Source organism: Halichoerus grypus, chromosome 4 (genome assembly GCF_964656455.1).
Source record: "Halichoerus grypus chromosome 4, mHalGry1.hap1.1, whole genome shotgun sequence".
Taxonomy (NCBI): Eukaryota; Metazoa; Chordata; class Mammalia; order Carnivora; family Phocidae; genus Halichoerus; species Halichoerus grypus.
The window spans coordinates 140,854,918-140,874,630 of record NC_135715.1 but is presented as its reverse complement, the minus strand read 5'-3'; the positions used below and the strand labels follow the sequence as shown (position 1 = coordinate 140,874,630).

Genomic DNA, 19,713 nt, shown 5'->3' with positions numbered 1-19,713 from the left:
TTGCATTAGAAGAAACTGCTCTTTCTCAGTAACTAATGACTGGACCCTCTCTATGCACTTGGTCTCTGAAACACTGTTTTCTCTAGTTCTTCCATCTCTGGAATGGCTCCTTCTAAATCTTGCTCAATGCCAACTCTTCCTCCAGGCTCCCTTGGCCTATCGTGCTTAATCTGTGGCTCTTCTCTTGTTTCCTGCATTCTTCATGTGGCCTTTTCTAATCCCATGATGACAACATCACTTTTCTTTTGATGATTTCTAGACTTTAAAAAAAATTTCCAGCCCATATGTCATTTCTCAACTCCAGTCTTCTTTTTAGAAATTCCTGTTGAAGATTTACACATAGACTTCTTAGTAGCACTTCTAACTCAGCTAGGATCATTACTTTCTCCTTCAAACCTTCCTGTTTTCTTTCTTGGCTAAAGACGTTGCAGTCCTTCAGCCACCAGGTAGAGATTTCAGGGTCACGTTAGAGCCTTATTCTCTCTCTCTCTCCCTTCAGGTCGGATGACCTCTCAGTGTAAGTCCATTCTTACCTCCCATCTCCTTCTCTTCTTCTCATTCCAGGCCCACCACTTCAATTTGGGCGCCTGGAATCTTTGACAGAGACTATAAAAATTATGTTGAGTAGTAGTATTAATCTGAGCCTACAAACTACAATATTTTTGCATGAAATATTGCTTGTTTGCTTTTACATCTTTTTTTTTTTCTTTTTAATCAACATATGCCTGATTCCGAGCTCCCATCCTCTGACTGGTGGGACACCCAGTCTCTGTGGTTATTGGAGTTCCCTTTCCCCAGCGTTTTGCAAGTGTTCCTGGGCTCCTGCGGCACCATAGCTTCAGAAGGCCCCTCTACTCATCAGTCTATGCTGACTCCCTCTGAAACAATCATTGTCTCGGCCTGTGTGAAGACTGCGGTTTCAGTGGCTCTCTGCTTCTATGGCTGTTTGGGGCCCTAGGATGGCCCAACTATTCCATCTCCTGGGAGGGAACTCACAGCCATGCCCGGGGAAGCCTGGGACTTCCACATGGCACTGCCCTAAAAAAACCATCCATCTCCTCACGCGCCTCTTCTCCCAACCAGCTTTTTCTCTGGTTGCTGGCCAGATCGCCCTATCTTTTGATAACCCTCACCTCTATCTCCTCCTTTAGTACATCTATGATATTGTCTTCAATAGACTTAGTTTTTTTACAAAAGGCAGGAGGGGAAATATCAGATTGCTTTCCACCTAACACTTGAGAATTACAGTACTGCATCCATCTTTCACAAAGTTTTGACCATTATTTCTCTGTTGCTTTAGAATCAAGTCTTCCTATCAAATTTTGTTTAATCCATAGTCTTGGTGATAATTAGGCAGTAGAGAGAATGACTCATGACCTCCCTGGCACACTGAAAGTCACTTACAAGCCACAGCAATTTAGAAGTCCAGCAAGGGCCAACATGGGGTAACATGTTGCTGCCAGCTTCCTTTCTAATAGAGTCATCCACTGACCCAACAAACACTAGGTGTCCCAGAACCCTCTTCTGGGTGCTTTAGGAAATCCAGAAATAAATATGCCATGGCCCTGTTTTTAGGCAATTCAGAGCTGTGGAGAAATCAAACTTGTGGAGAAATCAGATATGTGAACAATTGAAATGCCAGTAAGGATGGAAAAGATGCTTTAATTAAACAATAAGCAATGCTCTGTGAGAAAAGAAGGTAAAAGCAAGAGCAGGGGGCAGGATCAAAAAGCTTCTCAGAGAAGGAATCTGGACTGACACTGCACCCCAAGGTCACCTAAGATTTACATAGGTTCACCCTTGAGGCTGGAATGGAGACAGAACTTTAAATAGATCCTCCCTGCCCAATGTACTGACCTCAAAATATTGTCTAGACATCTTAAACATGAATGCTACTCTCTTTGTCTTGCTTCTTGGCTAACTTCTGTGGGGCCCAGTCTTGAAGTACATGCCAAACTCTGCTTACAGCTTCTGTCTCTGCTTAGCCTTTCTAACTAACTTAGGTGGAAAGCAATCTGATTCACACCAATGTGTGAATGTCTACCAACTTCTTAACTATCTTTTACTTTTGTTTTTCTTCTATTTGTTTATTTATTTTTATTTTAGAGAGAGAGAGCTTGCGAGTGGGGGGTGGGGCAGAGGGGAAGGAAGAAGAAAAGGGAAAGAATCTCAAGCAGACTCCACGCTGAGCACAGAGCCCAATGAGGGGCTCAGTCTCACGACCCTGAGATCATGACCTGAGCCAAAACCAAGAGTCTGATGCTCAACTGACTAAGCCACCCAGGCACCCCCTTTTCTTCTTCTTTTTTAAAATTTTCCACCATCCCGTCCCACCTCTAATTTTTTTAAGTAAATGTTTATTAACCCAAACACAAGAGTGAAATTTCAGGCAGTGTTGAAAGGTGAAGTGATTTGCAGAGTGGCCAAACCCAATGCTGCCTCTAAGTTTTACCTACTATTAAAGATAAAGTACTGCTTTGTCTTTTTTTTTTTCTTAGAAGTTTGTACCCCTTAGTTCCCTTCACTATTTCGCTCATTCCCCACCCCTGTCTCCTCTGGCAACCACCAGTTTGTTTTCTGTATTTTCTGAGTCTGTTTCTGTTTTCTGTTTTTGTAGTTTGTTTATTCATTTGTTTTTTAGATGCCACATGTAAGTGGAATCATGTGGTACTTGTCTCTCTCTGTCTGACTTACTTCACTTAGCATAATATCCTTTGGTCCCAAACACCAGTTTATCTTTTAAAGCTGAAATCTAGCACATCCTATGATGGTAATAGGGCATTGACGGGGACTACAGGCACAGAAAGCCTGTACAGGGTGAGTTCTCTGTACACCTCGTGTTTAACACGGAGATTCACTGCATTGTGAATCGAGAGATTTCAATTTTTTCTTCTCTTTCAGCTTTGTTGAGGTATAATTGACACATAGAATTGTAAGATATTTAAAGTGTACATCTTGATGATTTGATATACATATATACTTTGAAAAAATTACTCCCATACAATTAACACATCATCACCTCACATATTTATCTGTTTGTGTGTGTGAGAACAATTAAGTTCCACCTTCTCCTCAAATTTCAATTATATGATTGTGTTATCCACTATAATCATCATGTTATACATTAGATCTTCAGAACTTATTCATCTTATAGCTGAAAGTTTGCTGCTCTCTCTCTTTATCCTCCATCCTCCAGCCCCTGGCATCCAATTTTCTACTCTGTTTCTGAATTTGACTTTTTTTATTTTTTTTAAGATTCCATATGTAAGTGATAAAAACACTTAAAGAGGGATGCCTGGGTCGCTCGGTCGGTTAAGTGTCTGACTCTTGATTTTGGCTCGGGTCTTGGCCTCAGGGTCGTGAGATCGAGCCCCGCATTGGCCTCCATGCTGGGTGTGCAGCCTGCTTAAGATTCTCTCTCTCCCTCTGTCCCTCTCCAGCCCGCCACCACCCCCGCCCCCCCGGCTCGAGCTCTCTCTCTCTCTAAAACAACAACAACACACTTAAAAATTTTCATTCACATGTACAGTAAGTCCCTGGGAACCCAGACCAAGAAAGATTTTAAAAAACTACTCACAAAGGGCTCTTAGGGAGTATTGAGATACGATTAGGCACCTCTCCCTTTGTATGAAATGTCACAACAAAAGTAAAGGCAAACGATGTTAACATGATCACGGTGTCTGATGTCACTGGTATATATATATGTTCTACCCAAACCCTCACATCTTGAAAAATACTGTCACATCTTACCTATCACTATGCAGTACTTTTGAACACTGAGTGTTCAAAGGTGTATGTTAAGGGTTTCAAACCACTGAACACATTCCTGTAACCTGGGATTGCTGTGCACCATTACCTCACACAGTAGTTGGCTTGGGCAGTCATTTTGCTTCTCTGCATTCCAGGAACAAGAAGAACCACTGGCTGATAGATTACACACATGCCTGCACATTTTTAAATGTATATGAAAAAGTCCTGGATGTTTGGTTTCTTCTTGCTACTCTAGTTTGTGGTCTTCTTTTTCTTTTTCTTTTTTTTTTTAAGATTTTATTTATTTATTTGACAGAGAGAGACAGCAAGTGAGGGAACAAAGCAGGGGGAGTGGGAGAGGGAGAAGCAGGCTCTCTGCTGAGCAGGGAGCCCGATGCAGGGCTCGATCCCAGGACCCTGGGATCATGACCTGAGCTGAAGGCAGACCTTAACAACTGAGCCACCCAGGCACCCTGTGGTCTTATTTTTCTTATAGGCAGCTTTAAGCCTCTTTCCTTCATAGTCCTTTTGAATAGGTTGTTCTCATTGAAGAGGCTTGGAGCATATTTGGGAGAAATCCATGAGAGCATTTGCTAATAGAGTATGAATGTGTGAGTGTCTTTTTAGTTGTGCGAGAGTGCTTGAGTGTGTATGTGAATGTGTGAGAGAGAGTGTGTGTGTGTGAGTGTGTATGTGTATGTGTGTGCACGCAAAGGTGGGTGGTGAGTACTGACTTCAGGATTCTAAGCACAGCCTTTCCAGAGAGACAGTCAACAGGGTCTCATGAACAGAATTCCTCATCATCCCATTCAAAATCTCTTCCACCGAGTTTCCCCATCTCAGTTAAAGGCAACTCAATCCTTGCAGTTATTCAGATCAAAAAAGTCTTCACTTCCTCTTAGAGGAAATCACCTGGGCTGTATCTTCTAAATAGGTCCAGAATCCTATCGTTTCTCACTATCTCCACTGCTGTCCTGGGGAATGAGCACTCACATGTTTGCCTGGCTGATTACAGCAGCCTCCTTATGAATTCCTGTGCTCTCATCCCTGCCTCTGTGCTCTCCCCTTCCATGTATTCTCAATGACAGCCCAGTGGTTTTATTTTTTTTATTATTTTATTATTTTTTTTAGCTTTTCATGACTACTTGCTATTTACGAACAATTTTAAATACATTTATTTTTTTATCTTTTTTTTTCATCATAATAAATGTACTCTTTAATCCCCATCCCCTATTTCCCTCATCCCCCTACCCACCTCCCCTCTGGTAACCACCAGTTTGTTCTCTGTAGTTAAAAGTCTGTTTCTTGGTTTGTCTATCTCTTTTTTTTCCTTTGCTCATTTGTTTCTTAAATTACACATATGAGTGAGATCATATGGTATTTGTTTTTCTCTGACTGACTTATTTCACTTAACATTATACTCTCTAGCTCTATCCATGTTGTTGCAAATGGCAAGATTTTATTCTGTTTTGTGACTGAATAAAATCCCATTGTATATATATACACCAACCACATCTTTATTCATTCATCTATTGATGGACACTTGGGCTGCTTCAATAGTTTGGCTAGTGTAAATAAGGCTGCAATAAACATCAAGGTGCATGTATCCCTTTGAATTGGTGTTTTTATATTTTTGGGGTAGTGTGATTCCTGGATCATAAGGTAGTTCTATTTTTAATTTTTTGAGGAAACTCCACACTGCTTTCCACACTGGTTGCACCAGTTTGCATTCCCACCAACAGTGCAAGAGGGTTCCTTTTTCTCCACATCCTCACCAAAACTTTTTGTTTCTTGTGGTTCAGGTGTGAGGTGATATCTTATTGTAGTTTTGATTTGCATTTCCATGATTATGAGTGATGTTGAGCACCTTTTCATGGGTCTGTTGGCCATCTGGATGTCTTCTTTGGAGAAATGTCTGTTCAGGTCTTCTGCCCATTTTTAAATTGTGTTATTTGATTTTTGGGTGTTGAATTGTATCAGTTCTTTATATATTTTGGATACTAACTCTTTATCATACATGTCATTTGCAAATATCTTCTCCCATTCCATAAGTTGCCTTTTAGTTTCGTTGATTGATTCCTTCACTATGCAGAAGTTTTATTTTGATGTAGTCTCAATAGTTTATTTTTGCTTATATTTCCCTTGCCTCAGGAGACATACCTAGAAAAATGTTGCTACAGCCGATGTCAGATTACTTCCTGTGTTCTCTTCGAGGATTTTTATGGTTTTAGGTCTCATATTTAGGTATTTAATCCATTTTTAATTTATTTTTGTGTCTGATGAAAGAAAGTGGTCCAGTTTCATTCTTTTGCATGTGGCTGTCCAGTTTTCCCAGCACCATTTGTTGAGGAGACTGTCTTTTTCCCATTGTGTATTCATTCCTCCTTTGTCAAAGATTAACTGACCATATAATTGGGGGTTTAATTCTGGGTTTTCTGTTCTAGTCTGTTGATATGTGTCTATTTTTATGCCAGTACCATATTGTTTTAATTACTATAGCTTTGTAATATAACTTGAAGTCCAGAATTGTGATACCTCCAGTTTTATTTTCTTTGGCTATTCGAGGTCTTTTGTGGTTCCATACAAATTTTAGAATAGTTTGTTCTAGTTCTGTGAAAAATGCTTTTGGTATTTTTATTTATTTATTTATTTTTATTTTTATTTTATTATTTATTTATTTTTTGGTATTTTTTTTTAAAGGTTTTTTTATTTATTCATTCGAGACACAGAGATACAGAGAGAGAGAGAGAATATGAGCAGGGGGAGAAGCAGAGGGAGGGGGGAGAAGCAGGCCCCCTGCTGAGCAGGGAGCCCGATGCGGAGCTCAATCCCAGGACCCTGGGATCATGACCTGAGCCGAAGGCAGACGCTTAACCATCTAAGCCACCCAGGTGCCCCAGCTGTTGGTATTTTGATAGGGATTGCATTAAATGTGTAGATTGCTTTGGGTAGCATAGACATTTTAACAATATTTGTTCTTCCAACCCATGAACATGGAATATTTTTCCATTTCTTTGTGTCATCTTCAATTTCTTTCATAAGTATTCTATAGTTTTCAGAGTACAGATCTTTTACGTCTTTAGTTAGATTTATTTCTAGGTATCTTATGGGTTCTGGTACAACTGTAAATGGGATCGATCCCTATTTTTGTTTTTTTTAAGTTAAGCCAGATGATGTCACTCTTATGCTCCAATTCCTCCAAGGGCTTCCCACTTCTCTCAGAATAAAAGACTCCGTGATTACAATCCCCTCTGCCCTGCTCTGCTCCCACCATGCTCTTCTGCTTCTCCTCCTGCTTCCTCCATCCACACTCCACTGTGCTGGTTTCTTTGCCCTTCCTCCAGCCAGGCAGGAAAACTCCCACCTGAGGGCCTTCACTCCAGCTGTGCCATCGGCCTGGAAAGCTCCTTCTCCAGAGACCCATGTGGCTCACCCACTCCCTTCCTTCCTGTCTTTGCTCAAAACTCACTGATCAAAGAGGCCTACCCTGACCACCATGTTTAATACTACACAGAACTCCCATCCCGCATGAACCCTTAAGTCCCTTACCCTGTTCTACTTGTCTTTATTCTTGAACTTCATCACCTTATAACGTACTAGGTAATGTACTGATTTATCATGTGTATTGGTTATAAACAAAATAAAATAATGGCATACCACCACCATCACTAATACTGGAACTCCCCTGTCAGCCTACTACTGACTTCCCTGGTCTGGATGAAGTGTTTAGGGGAATACCTGGCATAGAATGGGCCCGCCAAATAAATGTTTGTTGATTAAATGAATGAAGAACTATAAAGTGGATCTTTTTTACAAGATCTGTATCTTCTAATTGACTATAATAATTGACTATTGTTGCTATATATGAATGTTATTAATTTTCTTATAGTGATCCTTTATATAGCAACTTTGATGAATTCTTATTGATTTAAATTATTTTTCTAGATTCTCTTGGTTTTTACATGTAGAAAAGCATACATCTGTAAACAGTGACAATAATGTTCATCCTTTCTAATACATTTATTTATTTATTTATTTATTTTCTGTGCTAACATTAGATAAGACTTCCAGTAAAATGAAGACTAGCAGCAGTGGTAGAGGACATTTTTGTTTTGTTCCTGACTTTAAGTAGAAAGATTCAAATGCTTTATCATTAAGTATGATGTTTCTAAAGTTTTTAGGTTTTTTTGTTTTGCTTTGGTTTTTGCATCTATCCTTTGTTACATTTTGGATTTTTAAAAAAAAATCATGGCTGGACACTGAATTTTATTGATGCCTCTCTTTGCATTTACTGAGATTATCATATGATTTTTCTCTTTTATTTTATTTATTTAGTGAGTTGCATTTCTTTGTTTTTCAATGCATTTAATTTGCTTTTTGGCCAATATATTTGCATTGTTAAAAAATATTAAAGAGACATAGAAAAACCTGTAATAAAATATTTCTGTTTTCACCCTTTTAAATCAGTGGCTCCTTTGCCTGACACAATAATGTGAAGAAAGTACAAAGTAGAAAGAAATGCCTTGGTATCTTCTTTATGAATTAAGACTAATGATACTCAACATTGCAGCAGGGCTATTTTAAATTCATGATGGATTGGTGTATTAATCATTTAGAGAGTATAAGGGTAAAGATTTTATTTGTCATTGTATCTTCCACAGCCTTATACAATACTCACTGAATGTATGAAGTAATTCGAAAAACAAAAGTCAAATTTTAGATTTGGGAGTCATTAATACAAAATGTAATTTTATAGAGTCATTAGCTTAAAGTTGCAAGGTTAAAACTACTTTTATTATATAATCATTCTTCCTCATTTATTGGTATGATTACACAGAAACTCTTACAGGTCTATTGTTACCTAGTTATTCAATATTTCGGAATATTCTAGTCCAGTTCCAAAATTTGAAAGATTACAAAGTATTATTTGTTTGCTCCTGATTTCAAATAAAATGCTGCAGATTTTTAAAAATACATCTTCTTCCACCCTACCAATAATGATTCAATGAATATAGGGTAGGTGTGAGGAAGCGTGTTTTAAAATTTTTTCTAGGAGATACTGATAGTTAGCCAGATTTAAGAGCCATTGTTCTAGTCTGTATCTGATGTTCATTGTGGATATAATATATATGGATTCCCCCCATTTCCCAACTTAATCTATTTCATTTAGGAAAATCCTCACAAGAGGTGAACATCTAAACCTAATAATCCTCCCCATAGTTGAATTATGTGTTGAGATTCTGAAGGTATCTCCAACACATGCTCTAGAAAATTAGACAATAAGTCTTCTGAAAACATTAATATAAACTGGGACCACCTAGCCAGCTAGTGGCACAATCCGATTGTAGGCAAATTGTGTTAGATGCAAACAGTCTGGCCAGCTAGACTTTATTGATTTTTATTAAAAATGGAAACACCAATACCCGCAAATCTGTTTCTGCTCCTTACTTATTCAACTGAAAGAAAATGTGCTTAAGAGGAACAAGAAATCTAAGAAGAACAAGGACAAGACACTAAAGAAAAATTAATGATTCTTGGAAAACATAAGTCTTCAGAAAATGTCTTCCCAGCTTCCCATGTAATTAAATTTTCATCCAAAAACTATGTTGAACTAAGGAAGAAAAAAAAATGTATTGTTGCCCTAATCATTATTTTGAAGATCTGCTCATGAGTGCAATTTGTTAAGACTTTATTTGATTTTAAAAATTTATTCCGCCACACATCCATTTGCCTCAGTATTAACAACAAGCACCCTGCTCTGAGTAGCTGAACAACAAGCTCCACTTGGTGGCCATTCACTGAACAGAATAAAGGAAACAAGAAACTTCCAAGCCATGGTTTTTCCTGTGACTTTTGGAATATCTGAATGGACAGAGAAAAAAGAAAACAACTATTACTCAAAAATTATTTTGATGATATCTGTCATTTCTACTATAGACTCTCGGTCCCAATTCCACTAGGTTGATTATGGGAATTACAGCTAAAACCCCAGATTTTGGTAGGGCCTAAAATCTGGGAATTCGAAGCACAACCAATTCATCACTCAATTTATAGGTGACTCACCAGAGAAGCAGATGCATATGTGTGGTGGTGGCTGTCATTACATTGCAGGGAAGTAAGGCTTGGAAAAGCAAAATACCCTGCTTGAGAGCACTTACTAAGTTTGGAATAAAAAGTGTATTTCTTGTATTTCTAGCTCCAGTTCTTTGCTCTTATCCATGAGCTCTCCCTGCTTCAGTAGCTATGATTCTCTGCCTAAAGGCTGGGAGGTGAAACACCACACTTTTATTTTTAGGTGACACAAAATCGCAGTTCTTCCTGTTTGCAATCAATGCCTTTGCCAAAATGCATCACAGTGAGGGCCAAGTTCACATGGTCTGTGGACACTGAACTCTGCACTATCCAGCAGTGGGATGGGACCCAGCTCTCTAGTAAGATCCTTGCTTTTATGTAGGCCAGCGTAGAAATGCCTGGGAACAGAGCAGAAGAGGAAACGGGCCCAGTTTGCAATCCAACTCGGCATAATCAGAGTTTCAGCTTTTCAGGGGCTCACTGCCACTCTTTAAAAGCATAAAAATTTCCTCTAAAAAGAAATTCCTGCTCGAAACAGACTTTCAAATATTCTCTGATTAAAATTGCCAGGTTTATTTTGTTTGTACCAGCTGTTAATGCAATCATGTACAATTCTATGATTTTGTGTCAATGAGTTAATTCTCCTTGGTGCTGAACCAAATGGGATTGTAGATTTAGAGAATGAACAAGAAATGGGCTGTGTCTAATGAGATGTCCTAAGAAATAGCCACGCTACACAGACTATACGTGGGATCCACACATGCTTCGGCCAGATGTGATTTTGTCCTGTCATCTCCACAGCTGGTATTTTCTTAGTAGTTTATAAATACATCCTCTGTTCTTTCTTGTCCATCTTTCCCCACTTAAAAGTTACATTCTGAAGTCAAGTTTATAATGAAAATAATTTACCACATGGCGTTGGGTCATTAAACCCCCCTCATCTACAGCAAAGTTTTCCTGTCAATAAAAGCTTATTAAACATATTGTGATGATATTGTTTCTTTTCAAATAGCTAATCTTTCTACTTTCTACTTTTTGAATCTACCTGCTGGATAATTTTTATGCCAATCCATAACTTCACTTAAGAGCTAACCTGGGAGTATAGAAAAGGCAGAAGAAATCATTTTCACCTTCTTGTCTATCAGCACTAATCCTCTTAAAAGTACCCGTTCAATCAAGGGATCCAACAGAAGCTCAATTTCCTCAGCAGATGGAACAGTGAAAGGTACAGTGTAAAAGGGTAACCACTGAGAGTGAGAAAGGAAAAAAACGGAGCGACCTGAGGAGACACCCCGAGCCCAGGAGCACACAGTACCACACGTCTTTACTCGGTCAGACGTATGCACGTATCTCTGTCAAGACTGAAAAGCCAAGGAAATGTCAGGCTTTGGCTTTCAGCTGGCAGGGACATGTACTGGAAATATTTGATTACAGAGTGACTGAAACTCAGTCAGAGGTTTAACAGTTAGCAGAGAGGCAGCAACGGCTAGAGAAAACGGACCATGATTTTCTCCACCGGGTTCCACCAGCCCTGACAACAGTGACAGCTAAGTTTTTAAAAATAGTGTGATGGATTCTGATGACTCTGGAACATTTTATGTTAAAAATAAAATAGTGGATGCATCCCCTAAGAAAAATGGCTGGGGAAACACATCATCAGAATGTTACAGACACTGCCCATGGATTGCCCAAAGAAAACAGAACCAATTTTCTGAGAAGATTGAATAGAAATATTGAATGGACCCAACTTCATTTAATACCCACAGAGTTCATGTGAAATGCAATTAAGAAGCCTGGGGATGGAGAATAAGAAAAGAGACGAGCCACAAAATGGTCCTTTACAGCTTCCTTGGAAGGCCATAACCCACTCTTTATAAACATGATGTGAAGCACAGAGTTGAAGTGTGTTTTCAAAGATTTGGCTCCACTCCAGAGGTCTTTCTTTAATGCTGTTTGCAAAATTTATGCTAAAGGCAGATTTATGGACACTGTTAGAGAACAGGTATTTCCCTTCTTATTCATAGAGAAAAGTTTTATTATTTTGGTCCATTCGCTAAGCAAACTTAAGCTTGAGTTTGGGCTGTAAATTCTCAGTTCTATATGTAACAGCATTGTTTATTTAGAAACAATGAAGCTTCTGATTCTAAATCAAAAAATCTCAGGGTCCTATAAGACTTTTCTCATTTCCAAGGCCTTATCCAGATTTCATAGAACTTTCACCTCCGTAATTCTAAGCCAATAGGTTTAATCTTTCTATGCTGTAAAGAACACTTTTCGTCACCTTTTCTCCCTGGAATGCTGAGGTCAGTAAACTGATTGAGAAACAGGGTCTAGAGTCAAACTACCTGAGTCTGAATTCTGGCTCTTTTACTCACCAGTGTTGAGAATTCAGGCAAGTTCTTAATCCCTCTAAACCTTGATTACCCATCTGTAAAATGAGGATAATAACAGTTCCTACCTTGTAGGGATGTGGTGAAGAGTGAATGAGATGATACGTGTAAAACATATAGCACAGTGCTTAGCACACAGAAGGAAAAATCAGTACTATCTTGCAGACGGTTAGGATACCTACACCTTAGGGCTTTGTGTTGTTCAGGCTGAACACATAATGGCCATAACCCATTTCTCCATGTCCTAATTCTTTTTCCATTTCCTTCCTCCTAGCTCTTTAGGCCTTCCCCAGGCTCTTCACATTTGTTAAGAGGTCTTCCGCTAATGAGCAAGAAGATTCTGGTCAATGACAATTTTTTCAAAGAATTACCTGCTTTAAGGGGCACCTGGGTGGCTCAGTCAGTTAAGCATTTGCCTTCGGCTCAGGTCATGATCCCAGGGTCCTGGGTTCGAGCCCTGCATCGGGCTCCCTGCTCAGCGGGAAGCCTTCTTCTTCCTCTGCCACTCCCCCTGCTTGTGTTCCCTCTCTCACTGTCTCTCTCTCTCTCTCTCTGTCAAATAAATAAATAAAATCTTTAAAAAAAAAAAAAAGAATTACCTGCTTTAAGAAAAAAAAAAATTACCTGCTTTATTCTGTTTTAACACATTAAGCATTTCTTCAGTTGAGTTCATTGAGGATTCATACCCCAGAGATCTTAACAGAAAATGAGAGAATGGGTACAAAAGACAGAAAATGGACTAGTTGGGTAGCTGGAGGGGTAGAGACAAAACCAAAGAGGAAAGACACAGACAGACTTGTGAAAGCAGGTGAACTTCTAGGTGATTTTTATGCTTTTAGCCACAAGAACAGAATTGTTCCAACTGGAGCATTGGTCCCCTGAGATGATCAGTAAACACATGGTTTCCCTGACGGTCAAAACAGTTTGTCCAGAATATTTCAAACCATATTTTCAGCTTGGAGTCTCAAAGCACATTAACATATGAAGGATTCTGAGAAGGCCTACAGTAAAGAAACCTGCTTTATTTTGTTTATCCCATAATACTGATCAATATATAACACGGGTCAATAACAGTTGGAGAATCCTTCCACTACCATTATTTTAGAGCTGAGAAACAGAAATTCCCATGAAGAACAAATTTTGGGGAGCTAGTGAACCATGATAAAACTGATGGAATGTAAAGGGGGACTAATGTTAGTGAATGCCTATTACATGTACCAGAAATGGTGCTAACTTTTTAAAAAATATTTGCTCTCTCCTGATAAGGTTAAGGTAATAGTTTTTAAGTGGGAGGGATATTTACAGTGCTTTAGGAAAGAATGTCATGGCACATTTTAGCTGTCTTTAAGTGGGGGCCTAATAGCTCTTTTAAAAATGAAGGATCTTGAGCAATCACGTAGCCCATATTCATGCCTATTGATTTTGCACTCACTGAGAAATTTGGAGTGTCAAAGTTCATAAATACTGGAAGTAAAACCAATGAATCGCCAAAGTAGTAATTAGTAAAAGTTTATTGTGTACACGCCAAAAAGACAGTTTGCACACCGGAGTACTCACCCCAAAACGTGGAACAAGGCTCAGGGCCATATTATTATAAAGCAGCTTATGTAGTGAGGAAGCAGTGACTGCCTCCTCTTCACAGTTATTGGTTATAAGATTAGAATCTTCTTAAATGATAGGGAATTGGTCAGTGTTTACCTCATATCAACCTTGGGAAAGGTTCAAGTTTTGCTTATAATTTCCAGAGGCATAAACAAGAAATGAACCAGGTCAAGTCGGTCTCACAAAATAAGCTAAATTAAGCTTTGTTCGTATGACTAAACTGGTTTTGTCTGCCCAGGCAGTTTTTAGGGCTGGTCTCCAATTGTTTTTGATTTTAACAACCCTCCCCCCACTTTTGGTCATTCTCTCAGAAGGCTGAGAGTATGATCAACCACGATAGTGCTATTCCCCATTACCACCACTGATGTAGTTAAGCTGAAGAATCACACATTCGCTGTTTCCATTAGTTGAGTCATCAGGATGTGTTTATAGGACCAGCATATATTTCATACAGTTGATAATGTAAGTATATATGAAAGTGATGTAAAAGAGCAGTTTTATAGTGTTAAAGGAAAGAACTACGTTTTATTCTTTCTTTGTATTCTGCAAGCCATCTATCCTGGCATGGTGCCAGGTGCATAGCATTTAGTATGTCTTCTGAAATGAATGAATGGAAATAGTAGTGGTAAATTGCACTAAAATTATACTTATTTTGCACAGTATAATATAACAAATGTAACTTAATAATAAGACATTTTGCCTTGGGGAACAAGCCAGGATGGAGTCAGACTGTAATTTTTGAAATTCGGCACTAAATTTCTGATGCTGTAACAAACAGCCTATGAGTACCACTCGGTCTCAGCTGAGATGGGTACCAGAAAATTCACTCACAAGACTTCCGTGTTAGAGATAAGGATTATTTGTGAAGCTGAATCTGGCTCCAGTTCTTTTGCAAGAAATTTAAATTTCCCTTTAAATAAACTGTTAATATGTTCAGTTTACTCCAACTTTTATTTTCTTTCTTCTCTACTTACTGTTTTTCTTCTTCATGTAACAGAAAGTAAAAAGCTACCTCTTTTCTTTTCCTGAAATGTTTATATACCACTAAGAATGAAGCATTGAGAGGTGAGACTCGGGTCAGGAAGGAGGGAATACTGCACAATAACAGCTATTAATTTTGTGGAGAATAACAGATCTTAATTTCAGTTCTAAGTGTAAGCACATACAAAAACAACAACCATAAAATATGAGATTTCCCTTCCTTTCTTGTACACATTTGCCCACATTGGCAATAAGACTGAATTGTGGGATATAGACTTCTTATATTTAAATGAATGAAAACAGGTCGCAATGAGTTAGAGAATGAAAAATGCTGTTGACTATTTTGGGGGTATGTTTTCAGACAGCATTAATGGAAGGGGAAGTGACTTGTGTTCGGGGCAACCAGACACTCCTTCAGTCACACACCCCAACCACCCTCTCCTTTCCTGCTATCATCCTGCTCCCTTTCTAGCCTCTTTCCTTTGTCCTTTTTTTTTTTTTAATCTACATCTTAATACTCAAACCTGGAATGTAGCATTTACTCCGTCATGATTTGAAAATATAGTGACAGCTTTCTGACACATTCAACACATCGAAATGTTCTTTGAGTCTTATCAGAGTTTACAAAGGGGAGGATGTGTAAAATAAACTGGAGTGGTCTCTTGTAGGAATGGAATTCCGCTGTTGAGAAGCTGAAGAGTGATGCACTTGGGATTCTGCTGTCTAAGGGCTACGTGGAGAAAGAGCATCTACAGCTCTCTAACCAGAAACTGCATCAGCTTCAAGGAGAATGTGATCGGCTCATGGTGGAAAGGAAAACTTGGTTAAAAAAGGCAAATGTTTTTTTTAACAGCGCTAATAAGGTCAGTGTGAGGTCACGTTGGTAATTTTAGGTCATCAGGACAGACCAGTAAGAGACTCATTGCTTCAGTAGGCTGGAGCACATCACAGAAGTCTAGATTCTGTGTAGAGTTTCAAAATTAATAGCAACCAAAATGAGCTTTTAAAATGTATTCCTATCATGGCCATTATTTGGTTTTCAAAACGAGGAGACTCTATGCTTTAACTTGTAAAAAAAAAATCCCATGAGAGTTTCATCATAGAGCTGTCATTGATCTGTTTGAGGGGAACTCTTGTGCCAACACTGCAGTGTTTCTCATGGAGTAAGGGAAATATCATAAAATATATCAAGATGAAAAGAACGCCTTGAAACCTGTACCAAAAAATACTTCCCTTTGAAAAATTCTCTTTCATTTATCAGGTAAAGACACACGAATATTGCAAGCCTTCTGCATGCAAACCACAAGGTTAGAAGCATAGCCTTGACCTGATTACCCTGCCTTGGTCTTGCCTTTTAAAGTCAGCCAAGGGGAAATCTTGCTTTGGACCATCTCCAGGTCTTGAGTTGGAGAGGGCTCTGCTTCTCCTGGTTGACTCATTTAATTTGATTGGAGCAGGTGGCTCTTAGTGAGTGGTAATATCTACATATCCACCTCACGTGTATATCTGAAGCTGGTGATATTATTTGAAATTTTCTTCTACTTTTCCCAATCTAATATATACCTTCAAACTGCCCTGCTGGAATTGTTTACATACCTTAAATATCACTGATGTTTTTGAAACTGGACAATGTGACACGAAATGAGTGGGTAAGCCCCAGAAGGTAGGTCTATTGTGATTTAAAGTCATGATATCAACAATCTGAATACAGTGTCCTGGTGTATATCAAAACAGTTCCTTAATTTTGAACTTCCTTATGATAGGAAACTTGAAAAGGATGAATACTAGAATTCCAAAATAGAGGTGCTAGAATTACAGTAAAAAAAGTATTAAGGAAATATTTGGCAATATTATTTGTTTGGGATTTCTTTGTTTTAAGAGAAGAAACAGAGCATGTCACTGGAGCTGTTGAACTAAGTAAATGGTAGGGTGCTAGGTAAGTTCCTCTTCAACAGTCCTGTTTTCAAATAAGAGACTTTCTAACGTACATTACACCCTCATTCTACAAAATGAGTGGGTCACCTGTCAGTTAATGCCGTTTCGAGGGGGACCATTATAGAACACGTTGCTATGATAAAATAACACTTCTAGAACAAACCCTATAGTCTCAGCCCTGCAAAATGTAGTTTCCCTCTCTCCTTAATTCTTACTCTCTTGCTCTTGTTTTCTCTGTTCTCATTATCTGGTAACTTCCCGGAGAGACTTTCTTCTTACATTATTTCTGGGCCTTGAGGAAAAAGAATGACATTTCTTGTAATAGTAACAGTTAAAAAAAAAAAAAAAGGAATGGTTACTTTCTCAAATTCATATAGCAATTCAGGTTGAATCCTAAGAAATTATATTTCTTAACCCCCAAGACTTGACTTCTAGATTCCCTGTTTCGTCATTTGAAATGCTGTGGTGTTTAAATTATAACTAGTTCCGTTGGATTTATCCATCCCATATTATCTGCACTATAGCATTCTCTATAGCCAAGTGGCACTTAGAAAGGTATATATTTGTTCTCCCTTTTCAAAGCATCAAGGAAGTAATTTTTAACTCCAAATTTAAGAATCAATATGCAAGGTGATAGATACTTTAGCTCAGCAAAAATAGAAACCAGAGTGGGGAAAGTGGATATTTAATCATGATTTTTAAAATGAAATATTTATCATATTATAAAGAAGCAATAAATGATGAAATAATGTAGTGGGTAAATCCATTTAAATTAAAGAAGGAAACTCTTTTTTAAGACTTGTAAATGGTATTTTTCTTTTTTATTTATATTGTGGCATCTCCACATTTTACAAAATTCTCACCATTTTACCCAACTTTTGGCATAACACTTATAAGCAGCCCTGGTTAAAACAAAGAGCTGGATTTAAACATTAATATAATTTAAAAATCCCTTAAAATTTTTTTTCTAGCCTGAAAATTCCATTTACACTAGGTAAGGGGTATTTTCAATTTATATCCTCTCTAAAGCACTGAATTTTCCTTTTAAAAATTCACTTTACTATACCTTGAGTACACTGGATTTTTCTAATTGTGAGCATCCCTATCCCTAGATGAAAAGGCAAATGTTTTTTTTAACAGCGCTAATAAGGTCAGTGTGAGGTCACGTTGGTAATTTTGTTGGTAAATTTGTGGTAATGTTGTCAAGAACTATGAGGCATCTAAAATTTTACCCAAATTTTAAGCTAACATGCTCATTTACCACAGTTTTTTTGGTTGCTCACAAAAGACACATGACTTCTGTGTCAGTTTTGAAAGACTGTATTACAAGAACAATAACCTAAATGTCAACACGTCATATTAGTTTCCCAAGTCCCAGTTCCCGGGGGTGGGGGGAGATGCAGATGGGCCCCTCTGGGTGACTGCACGTGCAACAGGGGGTGATCCAGGAGGGGAACCCTAAGCTTGGGGCATCTTCTGTTTGATGGCAAACAATAATCCAGCCTGCTGTTTGTCTCAGAAGGAGACATTTCCTCAGCTCTGAAGGTTGCTGGCTGTAAACCCAACGCTGAGAAATGGTCCAAATAAAGAGGGGTCAGTGGTAGGCATTCTTGGCACACCAATAACGATGGGCAGGAGCACTAGTGACTCTCCCAAAATATATAGCACCGTGAAAGAAAGAGGAACTCAGTGCTTTAAAAAACGATATTTGCTTTGAAAACCAATTCCATTCTTGATAAGTGAATTATTTGTTCAGCAAACAACCTCTTACTCCAAATTTGTTAAAGCTAGGTCAATATTCTCCTTCAATATTTGTGCCAAAAACCACTGTGAGAAAATGTGCTAGTGTCATGGGTAATATATGAATGACTGAATGTCACAGCTTGAGTATTTGCTCAGTAAAAAGTGAAGTGTATGATTTTAAAAATACACCTTCCACTTTTTAAAAATTTTGTAAAATAAAAAGGATGTCATAATCTCATCTTCAGAATGGACTACTTTTAATGCCTCCATATCACATATATTCTTTCTTTAATCTGGATTTTTGTCATAAGTTGCTGGTATTTTTGTTGCAAGCATCTGGAAGTTCTCCCTTTTCCCCCCTTTCCCTTCATTTCAGTTCATTCCCCTCTCTTTATCAATTTTAGATATGGATATTCTTATTTACTAGAAAAAAGTCATAATAGTTTCTTTTAGTGAAGTCTCTAAGCAGTGTGGTGAATAATTACCCTTCTTCTTAAGGGATTAATTCCTTTAGTATATTTTTACTGAACAATTACTGTGTGTCAGGTACTGTTCTAAATGTTGACGATACAGCAGAGATCAAAACATACAAAAAAATCTAGAATATATTTTCAATCTGTGAAATTCAATAAAATATAATTAGCACCTAATAATCCACATTGACAAGACTACCCCACTGCTTTTGCTCTTTGGATTCAGGAGTGAAATTGATTACCTTTTAATCCTGCTAGGGGTTGTTGATTACCCAAGGCTCAAGAGTCTGTTTCTTTTTTTTTATTATGTTATGTTAATCACCATACATTACATCATTAGTTTTTGATGTAGTGTTCCATGATTCATTGTTTGCGTGTAACAACCAGTGCTCCATGCAGTACGTGCCCTCTTTAATACCCATCACCAAAGAGTCAGTTTCTTACTCAGTGTCTATAGCCTTTGCCTTGAGGTATGGCAGTTTGTACCTGGAGTGAACAGTAGGTGGCGATGTTAGCACACAAGACCTCAGAAGGTTGCTAAGGATGCTGTCATAAACCAGCCCCTGGATTCAAGTGGAGTTTGAGCCATGAAACCTAAGAACCTGAGATACTTGTTTTCCGTTTTAGAGTTATCTACTGTGTTGGCGAATTTACTGTTAAATCACTTAGCAACAAATATAAGAAGGGTTGATTGTCAATATGGGATGATAGCTGATTGGAGAAGAGTTTCTCTAATTACCAGATGGATGTTGCTAAGAGTTATTAGG

General features: G+C 38.2%; 1 protein-coding gene across 4 annotated transcripts in view; it reads left to right on the top strand.

Annotated features, from left to right (window-relative positions):
- Positions 1 to 19,713, top strand: part of CCDC141 (coiled-coil domain containing 141) — a 187,541-nt gene that overhangs the window by 84,393 nt on the left and 83,435 nt on the right. For 3 of the 4 annotated variants that reach the window (XM_078071038.1, XM_078071040.1, XM_078071041.1), the window contains one exon: positions 15,464 to 15,658. The exons of the other annotated variant lie outside the window; for it this stretch is intronic. In XM_078071038.1, coding sequence (XP_077927164.1) covers positions 15,464 to 15,658 — 195 coding nt within the window. The remainder of the gene's footprint in view (positions 1 to 15,463; positions 15,659 to 19,713) is intronic. 4 annotated transcript variants of the gene reach the window in all.